General features: G+C 39.0%; 2 protein-coding genes across 9 annotated transcripts in view; one reads left to right on the top strand and one right to left on the bottom strand.

The window, feature by feature from the left end:
- Positions 1-6691, top strand: part of Slc12a6 (solute carrier family 12 member 6) — a 92925-nt gene extending 86234 nt beyond the window's left edge. For all 6 annotated transcript variants that reach the window (XM_013158722.3, XM_003475653.5, XM_063250332.1 and 3 more), the window contains 5 exons: positions 1345-1476; positions 1972-2079; positions 2278-2462; positions 2771-2904; positions 3689-6691. In XM_013158722.3, the coding sequence (XP_013014176.1) occupies positions 1345-1476; positions 1972-2079; positions 2278-2462; positions 2771-2904; positions 3689-3780 (651 nt within the window). In that variant the 3' untranslated portion in view covers positions 3781-6691. The remainder of the gene's footprint in view (positions 1-1344; positions 1477-1971; positions 2080-2277; positions 2463-2770; positions 2905-3688) is intronic.
- Emc4 (ER membrane protein complex subunit 4) lies at positions 6534-11819 on the bottom strand. Of its 3 annotated transcripts, none has more exons than XM_063250335.1 (5): positions 11600-11819; positions 11155-11277; positions 7594-7677; positions 7174-7334; positions 6534-6930 (listed from the first exon to the last, which is right to left on the bottom strand). In XM_063250335.1, the coding sequence occupies exons 1-4, from the start codon at positions 11683-11685 to the stop codon at positions 7184-7186; spliced, it is 444 nt and encodes a 147-aa protein (XP_063106405.1). In that variant the 5' UTR covers positions 11686-11819; the 3' UTR covers positions 6534-6930; positions 7174-7183. The 3 variants fall into 3 exon arrangements, with proteins under 3 accessions (XP_063106405.1, XP_003475704.1, XP_063106406.1); XM_003475656.5 differs by having other exon boundaries at positions 7594-7747; positions 11163-11277; positions 11600-11817; XM_063250336.1 differs by lacking the exon at positions 11600-11819 and having other exon boundaries at positions 7594-7747.
- Positions 11820-15183: the final 3364 nt, after the last annotated feature.

Here is a 15183-nt window from a genome sequence, read left to right as displayed (position 1 = left end):
AGACACATAATTCTTCTTTGACTATATACTGTTGGGTTTTAGAGTCTGTTAACTTTTTTTTTTTGGTATCAGGAATTGAACTCAGGACCTTGTGCCTGCTAGACAGATGCTGTGCTGCTGAGCTGTATCCCTGGCCCTAGGTTTTAGAACCTGAGAAGTTGAGATTATTCGGGTTCTCCCATAATCTAGTTTCAAATTTATAAGAAAAAGATTTCTTTGTATTTGATACCAATCCAACTCCAAGTTAGACTGACAACTTAATTAAAAGTACCAAATTAATAAAGTACCATATAAGCCCTTGGGAAACACAGTAACATTAGAAAAATATATAAAACAGCAAAAGCTGTCAAAGGAAGACTGAGGGAATGGGTGTATGTAGATCATACATGTTTATGCTCATTCTTCAGTAAGACTACTTAAAATATAGTATGCATGGTACCACTAATGTACTGTCTGACTAGCAAACAGCTATCTCTGCAGTGGGTAACAGCTGAGTATCTTCTAATTCAGTTTATATACTGTTTTCATGGAGGTAACATAATGGCCAGGTTGAGGGCCCAGTCCCAAAAGACCACTTTCCCTCTTCTGATGTTCCTGCCTCCTGATGTTGCTGACCTGCTGTGATCCAAGGTTTCCATGGCCCCTTCCTTAGGTTGCATTAATTTGCCAGAGTAGATTATAGAACTGAGAAACACTTGCTTATGTTTCCTGATTTGTTATAAAGGATATAGATACAGACATTCATAGAACAGAGCATTGGGGACAGGCACAGTTTGCATGCTCTTTCTGTTGCTCCAGGAAACGTCATATTTAGCTTCCAGAACCCTGGCCGTTAGGGTTTTTATGGAAGCTGTATTCTGAAGGCATGATTAAATATGTTGCCATTGGTGATGTACTTACTCTTCAGTCCCTCTGCCCTCCCCAGAGGTTAGAGGCAGGGCTTAGTCTTTCCGGTGACCAGCCCCCATCCCAAAGCAATGTATGCACATCGTTAGCTGTGGGCGGCTTACCGGCCAAGAAAACATCACTTGAAGGTTCCAAGGATTTCAGGCGTTGAATTCCAGGGAATAGGAATGATGACCAATTATATATTTCTTATCCCACAAGCCGTCTCTTTTTTTGCCAACTTTTTTCTTGTTATAAAATTTGGAACTTCTTAAAACTGTATTTAATGTATTGCTTCATAAACCTTTTGCCTTGATAATGAACTAGGTAGGAAGCTAGGAAAAAATACTCACTAACCACAGGAAGGTTGTTCTAGGCCAAATGCCTTGTGTTTTAGAAAGTAACTTTCTTTTTTGTATCGTTGGGTCTAATTTTCCATATACATGTGGCACTTGTTAGGTGTGGCGAAAATGCAGCATTCGAATCTTCACAGTAGCTCAACTAGAAGACAACAGTATTCAAATGAAGAAGGACCTGGCCACCTTCCTGTATCACTTGCGCATTGAGGCAGAGGTAGAAGTGGTGGAAATGGTGAGAAAGTAGAGTTTGAGACAGATGAGATTGTCATGCTCCCAAATGCCCTGTCTTATAGAATCTTTTCTACTTTGGAAATTGGTTCTGTGAATGTGGATTAATTCCAGAGTTCCAACAAAATCCTAATTTGTTGATCTTGATAAATAGAATATGTAAGTGTTTTTGGTAATGCTTTTTGGTTTTGCTTTATTACACAGCTTTTATATTTAAGCCCAATGCTTACTATTTTAATTCACGCTTGAAATTATACATGATGCATTATGTGTGAAAAAAACTGAACTTTATGTTTCAAGGAAACACATATAATGGTTAGTTTATAAAACAGACTTAAAGCCTTGGCATTTGATCTATAACTCAAAAATAATGTCTTTCAGCTTAAAGACTGAACAAAATAGCCGTAAAAGTTAGGTTTGTGTTATACTTTCCTGATTTTAGTGAGTAGAAAGAAAAATGTGCTTTCTGTGCTTTCTCACCCACGTTGTGTGATGGCAGCATGACAGTGACATATCGGCTTACACTTACGAGCGCACTCTGATGATGGAGCAGAGGTCCCAGATGCTCCGGCACATGCGGCTCTCCAAAACGGAGCGGGACAGAGAGGTGAGACTTTGCTGGACAGATGAACCTAATCCTGCCTCTGTGAAGTCTGTCAGCAAAAAGAATAATGCTGTATTGTTTCTCACAGGATGATAAATTTTTTCCCTTTCACTTTATCAGTTATCCCAATCTAACTTCATTATTGTTTTGAAATAGTTGATGCATGAGAAAGGTAGAAAAACTGTGTTGGATCTTCCTCAGGCCCAGCTGGTAAAAGACCGGAATTCAATGTTACGATTGACCAGCATAGGTTCTGATGAGGATGAAGAGACAGAAACTTACCAAGAGAAGGTACACATGACTTGGACAAAGGACAAGTACATGGCATCCCGGGGGCAAAAAGCCAAATCGATGGAAGGATTCCAGGACCTCCTTAGCATGCGTCCGTAAGTTTTCCCACATTCAGGATTATCACATAACGTAGCATCCTACTTAGTGGCTTACATGGGACTTTACCTGAGCACACAAATGGAGTCTGTCCATTCACCCTGACCCTGCCCGTTCCCAGTGAAACACTACACAAGCTAATTACTTCTCCATATACTTCACGTTCATACTGTTTGCTAATATTGTAAGGAAATTACATTATGTATCATATAGTCAAAGGAAAAAAGCTCTGATTATCAAGTTTTTTAAGATGCACTGTGACTAGTTTTATTTTTTCCTTTACTGCCTCTTTCTTTTCCCCATCCAGGGACCAGTCTAATGTAAGACGGATGCATACAGCCGTGAAGCTTAATGAGGTTATAGTAAACAAGTCTCATGAAGCAAAGCTGGTTTTATTGAATATGCCAGGACCACCCCGAAACCCTGAGGGTGATGAAAACTGTATCTTTTCTGACAGTGGAGCTGCTATTAGGGGAAATCTTTTCCTGTTTCTTATATGAGACAACTAGATAAATTTAAGTCATCATTTGTGCCCTAGTCCTAGTTCCCTTTGAGGAAGAATTTAAAGTCTTAGGCAGTTTTACAAATCTATAAGGCTGATTAATCTCCCTTTGGGATGTTGGAGGTCTGTTATTTTCTTTAAGAAGCCTTTAAAAGGTGTCATTTTTGCACCAACTTCTAATTTTCAGTCACAGTCCTACCAGCTGAATCCTACATCCTTAAAGCTCTACACATTCTATAAAGCTGCTTATGGATGGAGCTGGGGAAGAAGAAATTAAAAAAAAAGTACTTGGGGATTGTTGACACTCAGTCTAGGATGATTTTACTATAGTGACACTGACTGGCCCTAAGTGCGCTAAGAGAACATTTTAGAAAATGAAAACAAAGGATGAGCAGAGAGGCTGACTTACGTATTACTTCGATGTTCTGTTGGCATCTTAACTGCTAAATTACGACTTTTTTATTTTTGTCCGAACAATATATTAGAGTTTTATCACGTCTTAGCAACATTTAAAAAATAACAAATGAATTTTCAGTGTATATGCAGACTAGATCCTAGATTACTTCATTGGGTTACAATGAATCTAAAATTCAGACTTTGCTGAGTGTGTAGTTATTGAGAAGCATGCTGATTTTGCAATTTTGTAATCAGGTAAACTTAGATGATGAGGATGATGCCTCCAGGTTGTAAAGTATATTCTTGTTTCCTTGACAAATTCTGAAGATATGGAGTTCCTAGAAGTGCTCACGGAGGGACTTGAACGAGTTCTCCTTGTCCGTGGTGGTGGCAGTGAAGTGATCACCATTTATTCATAATCTACTTCTAAATGACACTGCTTGGTCTCACCTTTCCCAAATGGCTTTTATCCTCCATTCAAGTGACAGCACTTTCTTACCACTCCCACTCTAGAGGCCTATGTCTTACACCCATCATACTAAACTCAATGAGCTGGCCTCAAATCCTTGTGCAAGAGTACAAATAGATCGTTTCTGCCTCCCATATGATCTGACAGAAGAAGCATATATTCCCTCAACATCAAAAGAGTGATCAAATCTTGAAAGCCATTTCTTTACCACTGGAAGACAAGTTAGAATCTACAAGCTAAGTCAACAGATGGAAACTCTTCAGCATCACTGAAGGCAGTAAACGGGAAAAGGGATGCTAGAAATTCACCTAAAGACAAAACACAAGCACATATCCAGCATTAAAGATCAGTCTGATAATTAAAGCCCAGAAATCGTGGTTCCGTGATACCACAGAGGAAACAGCTAGGTAGACAGCCTCTCCTCACCGGAGAATTCATGGCCAAGTAACATGGAGACCTCTATCCTTGTGACAGTAATGTGTAGCAAGCTGAGATGGAAACCATCTGTAGCTGATTTTCTTTAGTGTCTCTACTGCCCTCTAAGACTTAATTTTAAATAGGGTAACAATGTTTAAAACCTGAAATGTGGCTGCAGGTTCTACTTCTTCAAGATTCCTCCAAAACACCAGGTTTAATATCTATATTGTGTCAGTGTATATTTCAGCTGTTTGTTTCTATCAACTCAAATCCTTTCTGTGGTTGTAACAACACAGGCAGTTTCATCATGGCAATCGTTTGTTAGAAAGTAAAAATTATTTCTTTTAGGTTCTTTTTATATGGCTGGACTAAGGAATTTTCAAGGAGTAGCTGTAAGATTTACTGAAATACAGTCTATTGTACCTTTATGACAAGGGCAAAACATACAAGCTGTTACAGAAGAATAATACAGGTCAGAATGCACATTAACCAAGTCTCCTTTCCTTTTTATGCTGAGTTACGAGGCACAGGTCAAAAAATACAAAACAAACAGGATGACTGGCTAAAGTCATCTTCTGGAGGCTCTGGACTATCTTTTAAAGGGGAAATTCAGCTTTAAACTAAAAGTTACAGAGCCATACTCTTGCCATGGTGCCAAAGTTAGTGAGCTGCTACTCTCCTTTCTCCTAAAAGTAGCATACAAACTGGCATGGGCCCAACTCAAGAAACTTTTCTTCCACCAAGAAACCTACGGCCTCCTCTCCAAAGCCATAGTTAAGGCTTGAGGCATTCACCTAAATGTCCGAAGTTAAGAACATTTCTCCTTTTCTTTTTGATTTTATGACTTAATGTCTGTAGAAACTTGGCTCTAAACTGAGATCACCCAAGCCAATGAGCTTTCGCTGTTTCATGTTTGTTTTTAGAAAGCTCTAAATGTGCCAAGGAAGTACTTCATCAACTTTTTATTTACTGATACACAAAACATTTGACTTACCACGGTGGAGAAATTTCCTGTGAGGCTGAGCAATAATTTCAAGTATGTGAAATTTATATTTTTTTCTAAGATAGGATTTAAGAAACCATCTTCTTGTCTGTATTAATGGCTGCTATTAAGTTTTACTTTATTAATGATAAGTAAGTGCCACTCTGACTACCTAACAGGATATGCAACAAGCTGACTCTTTAAGTATCACATGTAATATTTGAACCACAACACAGAAGAAAACCTTTCAGTGTAGCTTAAGGAAATGAGTCATTTTGATTTCCCACTTTGGTCTTCTTTCACCTCCAGGCCCACTCATGGTAGCAACACAGGATCTTAAGAGACTTTTTTCCTGCTCATTCCTGCAGAAGGCAGAAAGTTTGTTTACAACTCCCACTGTAACACTCCATTGTATAGTTGAGTATGAGAGAAGATCCATACTTTCAAAGTCAGCCTGCCCAGGAATTTCTCAGCCCTTGGCCAAAGTGCTACATATTTCCATATAGGATAAATATGAGCAGAAAACAAGGTTAACTTTAGAAGTACTATTTGTGGTTGGAGGTCTGTAGGAAACCTTTTAAAGGGACAAATGAATTGATGGCTATTATCAGAACCACAGTTCTAGTCCAGAAAATATAAAATCACTGTTACATGGGAAAATGGTTATTAGGCCAGATTTATACTCATGTTTGTCTAAAGCATTTCATGTCTTTTGCTGCTTGTTGTTTGTCTGCAAAGTGTCTTGTCTGTTAATCACTGCAAAATAAAGCAATACTGAAAACTTGAGAGAGAATGCACCTTAGGGGAAGGGGCTTTTTTTTTTTCAAGAGGAAAGATAAAGCTCTTTTCCTCTCTTTTTCAAAGATCTAGCTTTTAAGTCTTACCTATGACTTTACCAAGGCAGATAACACACATTCTCCTGTTGCTAGCCTTCTGCCTTCTGGTCTGTCTTAAAAGCTGGAGTCTGAACTGCAGCATCTGCTCAACCAATGCCAGGTTCCTATTGGCAGGGAAAAGATCATCGCTCTTTTATCTCCTAATGCCTCTGATCCTTGTAGTCCCAAGGATTCCACCAGTCCTCATTCCCCCTACATGTTAAAAATTCCTTATTGTGGGTATTAAATAACAGTTATACTGTAAGCGTATTTATGTGCTCTTTTTTCTGGTTTTTCTTTTCATCATGTATAATTTGAATCAGCATTACTTTCGCACATCTTCAAGTGTCTCCAACAGAATTTTTATATCCAGGTTTGTGTTAATAAAAAAATATTAAGGAAAATAGATTTAAGGGAAATTTGTGAAACTTTTTTAAGCATTGTTCTCAACCATTTAATTTATTGGAAGGAGATGCTGCTACAGTTCTTGATTTAGCGGCAACCGTTCTTTTGTTTACATACAGTTCTGGTTTTATTTGTTCTGCTCTGTACTGGAAACATAAATAAAGTTTTCTACATTATTTTCAGTCAGGGGTTGTGGTATAATTTCTTCAGTTTGTAATGCACGTTGTCCTTCTAGAATCTGTGTGTTTTACCATGAAGAAAGGAGAGTTTTTGGTTTTCAGTGTGAATGCTTATTTTAAAAGTATACTTAGGAGCCACTGGGCTTAAGGAGCAAGTAAATGAAGCCCAAATACTTAGGGGCCCCTCGGATGCTGTGTCCTCCGGTTCACAGAAGCAGTCCTCCACCACTGAACTCCATCCTCTGAAAGAAGCAACAGTGAACAGGTACGTGAGTGGCAAGGAAGTGTTAAAGTAACATCTTGAATCTGTTAGTACTTTAGATTACAGTTCTACTTTGCTTTATCCAGAACAAACATCAAACTTTTAATAGCTTTTGTTGTTAATACTTAATACATTGCTGTAACACAGACTAATCTACCATTCAAATGAATCAGCTATTCACTGCATATCACACTGCCAAAATTTAGCTTTTCTTCTGCCTTACCTCGGGGGGCTCAATGAAGGCTAACCAGTCTGATGCATGTGTAGGCAGGAGTCCCATGGACTGGCACTTGTAAACAGCCAGTGCCAAGCCCATCAGGTTTCCGATGAGATAGACCAAGCCCTGAAGAAACTTCTGGCTTGAACTTTCTAGCATCTTGAAAGCTGTTGGAGTAACAGAAACTGTCAAGACCCAAACAACTTTTTCTCCCCAGTCTGAATCAAGGTAACTATATCAATACAGGTCCAAAGTAAAGCAAATAAGACCACCAAAGGAACAGAAAACCATCATGAGCACTGTTTTCCCTTTGATCCCCACCAGTAATACTACCACTCCTCCCATCTACCCTCTAACCAGTAACTATGCCTCAGAATTTGTCTTAGTTCTTAAAACTTAGGAAAAAGTTATTTCAAGAATACTCACTGGCTGAAATGGCCATCAGTGCCTGAATGGGTCGCCAGGCCATCATACACACCATCATAGTAGGGAAGATGGAGATAGTGTTGCCTGCCATGTACATGATGAAGAGGTTCATGGGAATCTGTTTGAGAGGACCCAAGGCGATATCCCAGCAGCGCTAAAACAAATGCACAGCTTTAAAGTCATCACTATCTTCAGCTCCTTGTCTGTATCACTAATGCTAAAGTCCAATGAAGAGAATTCCCAACACCATGCTTCCACCTAACTCAATCTCGCCACCTCTTCCAGTCACTGTTTAACCATAAGAAGCTTTGTCCTTTACTAAAGATGACAGACTTTCCCTAGAGATTTTCCATGCCATTTTTTTCTTATGATTTTGACTAACGAAAAAGATTTTCCTAGTTTTGTTCTCATACTTCTGCAGCTAACACTGTCCCTTCTACAACTGAAGAAAAAGATAAGTACGCATAGTGAAATGAAGACATAGAAAATCTGAATAATAAAACATTATACCTGATAACTGCAGGCGATACATCCTTTTCAAACACATCAAATAGAAAAAGTGAGCACTTGCTGAGCCATACAGAAAATACCAAGTTTCAAAGAACTCAAAATTATGCAAATCATATTACTTGACTACAATACAATTAAACTAGAAATCAGTAAAAGGTAAGTAAAAAAAATCCCATGTTAACAAATGTTTGAAAATTAACAAATGTGCTCTAACACTTGAATCAAAGGAATTACAAATGGAAAATGACAGCATCACAAAAATACACATTAAAACTGGTAACTGGAAAAATGCCACATTAAAACGTGGGATTGGGGGCTGGGGATTTAGCTCAGTGGCATAAGTGCCTGCCTTAGGCATGAGCCACCACGTCTGTAATCCCAGCACTCGGGAGGCTGAGGCAGGAGGATCATTGTGAGTTCGAGACCAGCCTGGGCTACAAAGTGAGCTCAAGGCCAGCCTGAACTGCATAGTGAGACCCTGTCTCAAAAAAAAGAAAAAAAGCTTTGTGGGATACAGCTGGTACTATAGGAAAATTTATAATCGTACATATTAAGACTACAAATTTATCCTTTTCAAGAAGCTGTTAACAGGATTGAAAAGACAGTAAAAGATTAGAAATTAATAAAGTCAAAGGTGTCATTTCAAAAAATATACTAGCAAGCCTGGTGAAAAAAGACAAATCAAGGAGGCTGGCGTGGTGATACACGTTTGTAACCCCAGCACAGGTGGGAGGCAGAAGCAGGATTGCTGCAAGTTCAACACCATCCTGGACTACAGTGTGATCCTACCCACCCCACCCCCCAGGAAAAAAAAAGGACATCTTTCCAGATCGTGCAGATACTAAAGTAAACATATAAACAACTTTATAGATTTAACATTTTAGAAAATAAATTGCTAGGGGAAAAATAGGAATTATCAAAATGTAAGAAATTACAAACAAAAGCAGTCCTATAACATTAAAGGAATTGAATATACAAAATCCAAATGGCTTCCCTTGGCAAATTCTCAACATTTAAGGTCAAAATAAAGCTAATCTTACAAAAACTCTCCTGGAAAATAGAAACTACAACTCATTATATAGGCCCTCATAAATACCAAAACCTAAGTTTTTTTTTGTTTTTGTGTCTTTTTCCTTTTTATCGGTACCGGGGATCGAAATCGCAACTGCCTGCTTGCAAAGGCAGGTGCTTATGCCGCTGAGCTAAATCCCCATACCCCTTTTTTTCTTATCGGTACCAGAGATTGAACTCACAACTGCGTGCTCGCAAGGCAGGTGCTTAAGCCATTGAGCTAAATCCCCAGCCCAAACCTAAGGGTTTTACGAGAAGTTTATAGTTCAGTCTCACCCATTAAATCTAAAAATTCCAACAAAATACATAATGCAAAGTATAGCTATGTAAAAAACATCAACCACCGCTGTTCAATTTACATGAAAATAAATGGACAGATCTATAAACAGTTCTCAAAAAACTCTTACAACGGTCTTGCCTGCAATCTCAGCACTGTAGGAGCTGAAGCAGAAAGATAGAAAGCTTAAGCCCAGCCTGGGCAATTTAGCAAGACCTTGTTTCAAAATGAAGGAGATGTAGCTCAGTACAAAAGCCCTGGGCTCAATTGCCAATACCAAAAAGGGAGCGGTATGGAAAGGATTGATAGTGGCTCTATCCATTTCATGTTGTGAAAATCACATGCACTCCATGAAACAAATAGCACTATGCAATATTAAGGCTGGCAGAGAATTGAAAAAGTGCCAAGCACCATTGGAGGAACTAAGGATACATCAAAAAAATCCTGATCCTACAGAGTTCACAAGAGAGAGATAGTAGATGAACAATAAATAGTAATATACATTCTATATTCCTATCATGTATGAATGACACAGAATTATATAAAATAGGTAAACACAGAATGCCATAATGTAGGCTTCCCTAAGCCATTTGAGATCCAAAGGAGGTGCACAAGCAAGTCGTGCAGGTATTAAAATAGAGGAAGAGCATTTTGGGAACAAGAACAAATACAAACCGGAGAGAAGATGGGAGCTAAAAGGTTACAGGCACACAGAGCCTCCCTCTCTGTTGGCACACAAGCCAAGTCCCAACAGTATTGCCCTAGCAGTGGAGCAGCGGAAATTTAGGTTTAATTGCAGTGTTGAGCTGCACATGGTGGCACATGCCTCTAATACCAGCACTCAGGAAGCTGAGGCAGGAGCTTTCCTGGAGCTTGAGGCAGCCTAGACTACACAGTGAATTTAAGACCAGCCTGAACTACACAGTGAGACCATCTCAAAAAAAGAAAAATTGCAGAGTTAGCACTTTGCTTTAAATGAGGTTTTGGGTTGCAGTTACGCACGCAGTTTCTAAACAGTTTGAAATCACTAACAGTTCCCAGCTGACAGCAGTTTGCCTCCTGGAAGACATATATTAAGACTGGAAGTATTTTTTGGTTGTCACAACTAGGACATCTGGCATCATAACTGGTATCAAATGGGTAAAGCCCAGGAATACTAAACATACTGCAAGGTACAGTTCCCTTTAACAAATAAACACCCCCAAACGTCAACAGTGTTGAGGTTAAAACATCATGCTTTAGTGAATGCAGATTACTGTACACAACTATAACTCAAAAGAATAAACATTAACAATAAAGCTTTAATGCAAAAATCTCAGTGGAGGATGGTAGCTTGTACCAGGATAATAGGTGAGCAGCTGGAAGTAGTAATAGGATTTGGGCTCTACTTTCAAGGTAAAACCAGTAGAATAACCTGACAGATTAAACATGTGGTGTGAAGGAACTTAAACAGAAAAGATTTTAACTGGAAGGGGTTGCCACCAAGAGATCATCTTCAACCTACTTCCTTATACTTTATGTTACAAATGCCTTTTATTTTTCCAATTTTTAAGTACTTCTTGAGCTGATACATAAACTACTGTCACACTAATCTAAAGCTGTTTAAGCTCCCAGGAAATCAATTTAAACGCTATTTACAGTACCTCTCCCTGGGAGAGGAGGGTGGATCAGGACTGGCCCAAATTCTACGGTAACATCTATACCTCTGTACCTTCTCCACCAGGATCCGGTCTGTCTCTTGAACGCTGGTATCAGGCACTTGTTTGTCCAAGTAACCGACTGGGTACAGTGAGTCTCCCTGGCCACTGCCCCGGTCACTTCGGCCCCTGAATAAAGAACCAAAACAAGATGCAACTTTTCAAACTTTTATATCCCATATTTTCCGTTTTATTAGTCATAGAAATAAAGATCTAAAGATGGACCTACCCAGATTAGATCAAGCTATATCGTTCAGCCAATCCCTTCCCTATTTGGGAGGACTGAAACAAGCATCCTTAGAGAAAAGCAACCTCCATGACACAAGAACGGCTACCTCCCCTGGTGACCACCCAACTTTTTCAGAGACTTGCGCCTGAAGCTCAGGTCCCGTTATTCAGGGGCTGGTCTGGGGTAAAGGCTTTGATGTCGAGCTTCGCCCTGGAACCTTACCTGCTGCCTCCTCCAGGCCCGCTCAGTTCAATGGCCCACTTGAACCGTCGCCCTCGGTTGGCTACCAAACTCCCCTGGGCTGTCATGGTAACAGCTGCTTCTTAAAGCCGTGGAGAGCCTCACGCAGGAAGATACGCTAGTCCCTGGCTTCACCCGGCCACCCACCGGTTTTACACACCGGGTCGCTGCGAGTTGTGTGTCACACGCCGCAAGAGCACTTCCGGCGCAGCATTGCAGACGTCACTATCGTGCCGGAAATTTCCTGTCGGGAGGATTAGGGAGTGAGCGAAGGATTTAGAAAAGCGGTGAGAGAGCTGAAGGCAGGATTTACATTTTCTTTTTCTTTTTTCTTCTTTTTCCGTCTCCGCCGCCGCCGCCGCCTCCTCCTCCTCCTCGTTCTCCACACCCCCCCCCCGTCGTCAAAAGGAGATAAGAGTTCCCCTGGCTCCCCACATTTTAACCTAATTCTGTGTTCTTTGTGTTTTATCTTTGTCACCCCCTCAGTCAGGTACAAGCTAGTAGCTTGATCCCCTATACCTAGTTATTTGATATGGGTGGAATTTGGTGAAGATGTTGAAGATTTCCGCTTCTGCCTCATTCTCTTATTTTACAAGTATTATATGTTCATAGACTTTTTGAATAGGTCAGAAATGGAAAAGTTTTGCCCTATCCAATCCATCCTAAAATGTCTGTCTGTCTGATCATAGGAAGACCCAACATATGGATTATTTTCATGCTTCTTCTTTTCTGCCTTTATCACATTGGCTCTGATGAACCTTGAAGATTCCTTCCAAGCTTCCTTAAGGCCCTGGTGCACAGTCCTCTCTTTCCACTACATTTTGCATTTTAATAGCACTTAACTAATTTGCACTGTTTGTTGACCTAAGTACTTATTTCTACCCTCCATACCATATCCTAAGTGCACCCTCACCCACCCTGTACTGGAGATTGAACCCAGAGCCTTCCTTGAGGTGCAATTTATGATCCTCCTTCAGCCTCCCAGCTTACTGGGATTACAGGCATGTAGCAGCATGCTCAGATCCATACCCTAAATCCTCTAAAGGCAGAAACCATATGTTAACTATCTATGATTTCACAACCTCTTGCCTCAAACATAGAAAGTACAGTAGTCCTTCCTTATCTACCAGTGGATGCCTAAAATGCAGATAATAGTGAAATCTGTACATAGGATTTTTCCTATGCATATATAACTAGGATAAAGTTTAACTTCTAAATTAAGCACATTATGAGACTAACAACTAGTAATAAAATAGGACAATTGTAATACTATATAATAATAAAAAATGTGAGTATAGTCTCAAAATACCTTCTTGAACTTTCTTTCTTTTTGTTTTTTTTTTTTCTTTCTTTTCAGTACTGGGGATTGAACCCAGAACCACCACAGTGAGCTACATCCCCAACTCTCTATGTTTTGAAACCAGGTCTTCCTTCCTTCCCCAGCCTCCCAGAGTCCTGGGATTACAGGACTATCACACCTAGCTCCCTTTATTTCCCCTGTATTTTTGTGATGATATAAAATGACACAGTGCCAGGTTGACAAAATTATGGGAAGTAAATGAGTATGTACTTGTCATACATATCTGTAGTTTGAAGCATGATAACAAAACTAATACAAGTTGTTTTACCCTTTACAATTTCACAGATAGATTTGCTCTCACTGAAGATCATAGCAAGCTTGGCATGCAATGTTTTTTATCTTCTTGAGAGCTTTGGCTTTGAAGTTTTCACTTGAAGCACTTTAGAGCTTCTCTTTGGCATATCAATTTATCAGCATCGTTTTTGCTGCACTATAGGAACTTCAGTAAGTAGAATAAGACTTCTTTGAATACAAACACTGCAGTACCCAGACAATTGACCTGATAACCTCAAGAGCTTTTAAGTGGGTATGCTGGCAGAAGGGATGTACAGGATAAGATATAGCAGAAAAGCATGAGATTTTATCATGCTACTTGGAAGAGCACACAATGTAAAACATAGCAATTGTTTATTTTTAGAATTTGTATGTAATATTTTCAAACAACAGCTAAAACTAGGATAAGTAGAGAAATATTGGCAATGGAACTAAAGAAAGCAAAACAGGAGGAAATGCTACTATATGAACAAATGATTACTAAGTGTGATTAAATAAATTGAAAATGAATATGAAGCCAAAGTATGAGTATACTGTAATTATGTAAAGTACATTATAATTAAGAAATATAAAAATATTAATTTTGGGGGGTGATGGTTTTCATACAAATTGGTCTAATATTCAAAATAATTGAAATAAGTACTTTTTAAAATGTTAAGTTTACAAAATAATTCAAACAGCCAATAATTTTTGAGGGCCTCTGTGTGCCTCTGCCTGGATTAAACATGAATTAGAAAATGATAGGAATATTGAAACTACAAAATAAATACCAAATTTCCCTTTCATTGTGCCTTTGTGCGAATATGATTTTAAACAAAGGAAGAGTGAGAAAACAAGCCACGATTCCACAGCTCCGTTGAGTTGTTTTACTTAGTTTGTGCTAACTGTACGGTTTTTGTGTTTATTTCTGTACCTCTTCTTTCTAGGAGTTGAAGCTTTTTCATACCTTTCTTCTCTGAGTAATTGCATTTGAATTGAAATTTGAACAAAAAAAATTTTGTTCAAACAGCTCGATTAGCAAGAATGAATCCCTTGGGAGAGTAAAAAAGCTTTCCCAGAAATGTCTTAAATGTTTGGTCTATGTCATGTGACAGTCAGTGTCTGCATAAGGATTCTCTTTGGCTGTCTTTCCTAGTCCAACCAGTTTCCCCAGGACACTCTAACAGCTTCTAAGCATCTTGGCCACTTTAATAAAATGGGTTCACCTGGCACATCCTAATTATTTTTAACTATCATAGCCATCTGAAAAATCCCACCTTAAACTACTTTATTTCCAACAAAATTTATTCTGTGTAAGTACTGGAGGGTCTTGAGGAAAAAAATTATTTTCTCCATTTTATGTTTGCATTTTCAAACTACCTTAGTGAAGAAAAAAATTTTTTCTTTGGTAAGATTCTACCTCACCAGTGGCTATTGGGTTACCATATTAGTCTATGTGGATTATAATTTTTTATTTTTCCTAATTTCTGGTTCATGGCTCTGTAATGCCACAAAATGCCTCTGTCAGCAATGATGTGAACTAGCATATGGCACTGGGAGAGGACAGTGGTTTAGTAATACCCTTCTTGTTTAGCAATTACCTTTTCTTGGCTTACGATGGGCAGTTGTGCAATTCACATTTTAACAAGCTTCCTTTATAGTATCTCTCCCTCCAGCCCTTGCTTAGGAAGCTGGGAGAGTTGCCATTCCCACAGATTCCATTAAAGGATGAAAAAGACAGCTCCAGCATGAGTCATAATGATACAGTACTGATGGCCTAACAGGTCTATCCGAGTCATTACTATGGATTCACCCATTCATTCTGGTGATTAATTTCAGTTATCTTGAAAGTAAGCTAATCTGTCCATAAAGCATGTATCTGAATGATCAATCCAGGTACTTTGGACATTTTTTTCCTATGTTCAAATTTTTAAAAGTTTAAATCAGTTTAGAT

The sequence above is a fragment of the Cavia porcellus genome, unplaced genomic scaffold (assembly GCF_034190915.1).
Source record: "Cavia porcellus strain 051 isolate PalLab524CR breed Dunkin Hartley unplaced genomic scaffold, mCavPor4.1 scaffold_6, whole genome shotgun sequence".
Taxonomy (NCBI): domain Eukaryota; kingdom Metazoa; phylum Chordata; class Mammalia; order Rodentia; family Caviidae; genus Cavia; species Cavia porcellus.
This window is presented reverse-complemented; position numbering and strand designations above follow the sequence as displayed.

Bases quoted from the DNA above. Each gene is read 5' to 3' on its own strand.
- Emc4 (XM_003475656.5), bottom strand. From the start codon at position 11,685: ATGACAGCCCAGGGGAGTTTGGTAGCCAACCGAGGGCGACGGTTCAAG. The intron at 11,278-11,599 runs GTAAGGTTCCAG...TTCTTTATTCAG, and splicing joins GGGCCTGGAGGAGGCAGCAG to GGGCCGAAGTGACCGGGGCA. The intron at 6,931-7,173 runs GTAAGGCAGAAG...TGCTTCTTTCAG, and splicing joins CCTTCATTGAGCCCCCCGAG to AGGATGGAGTTCAGTGGTGG.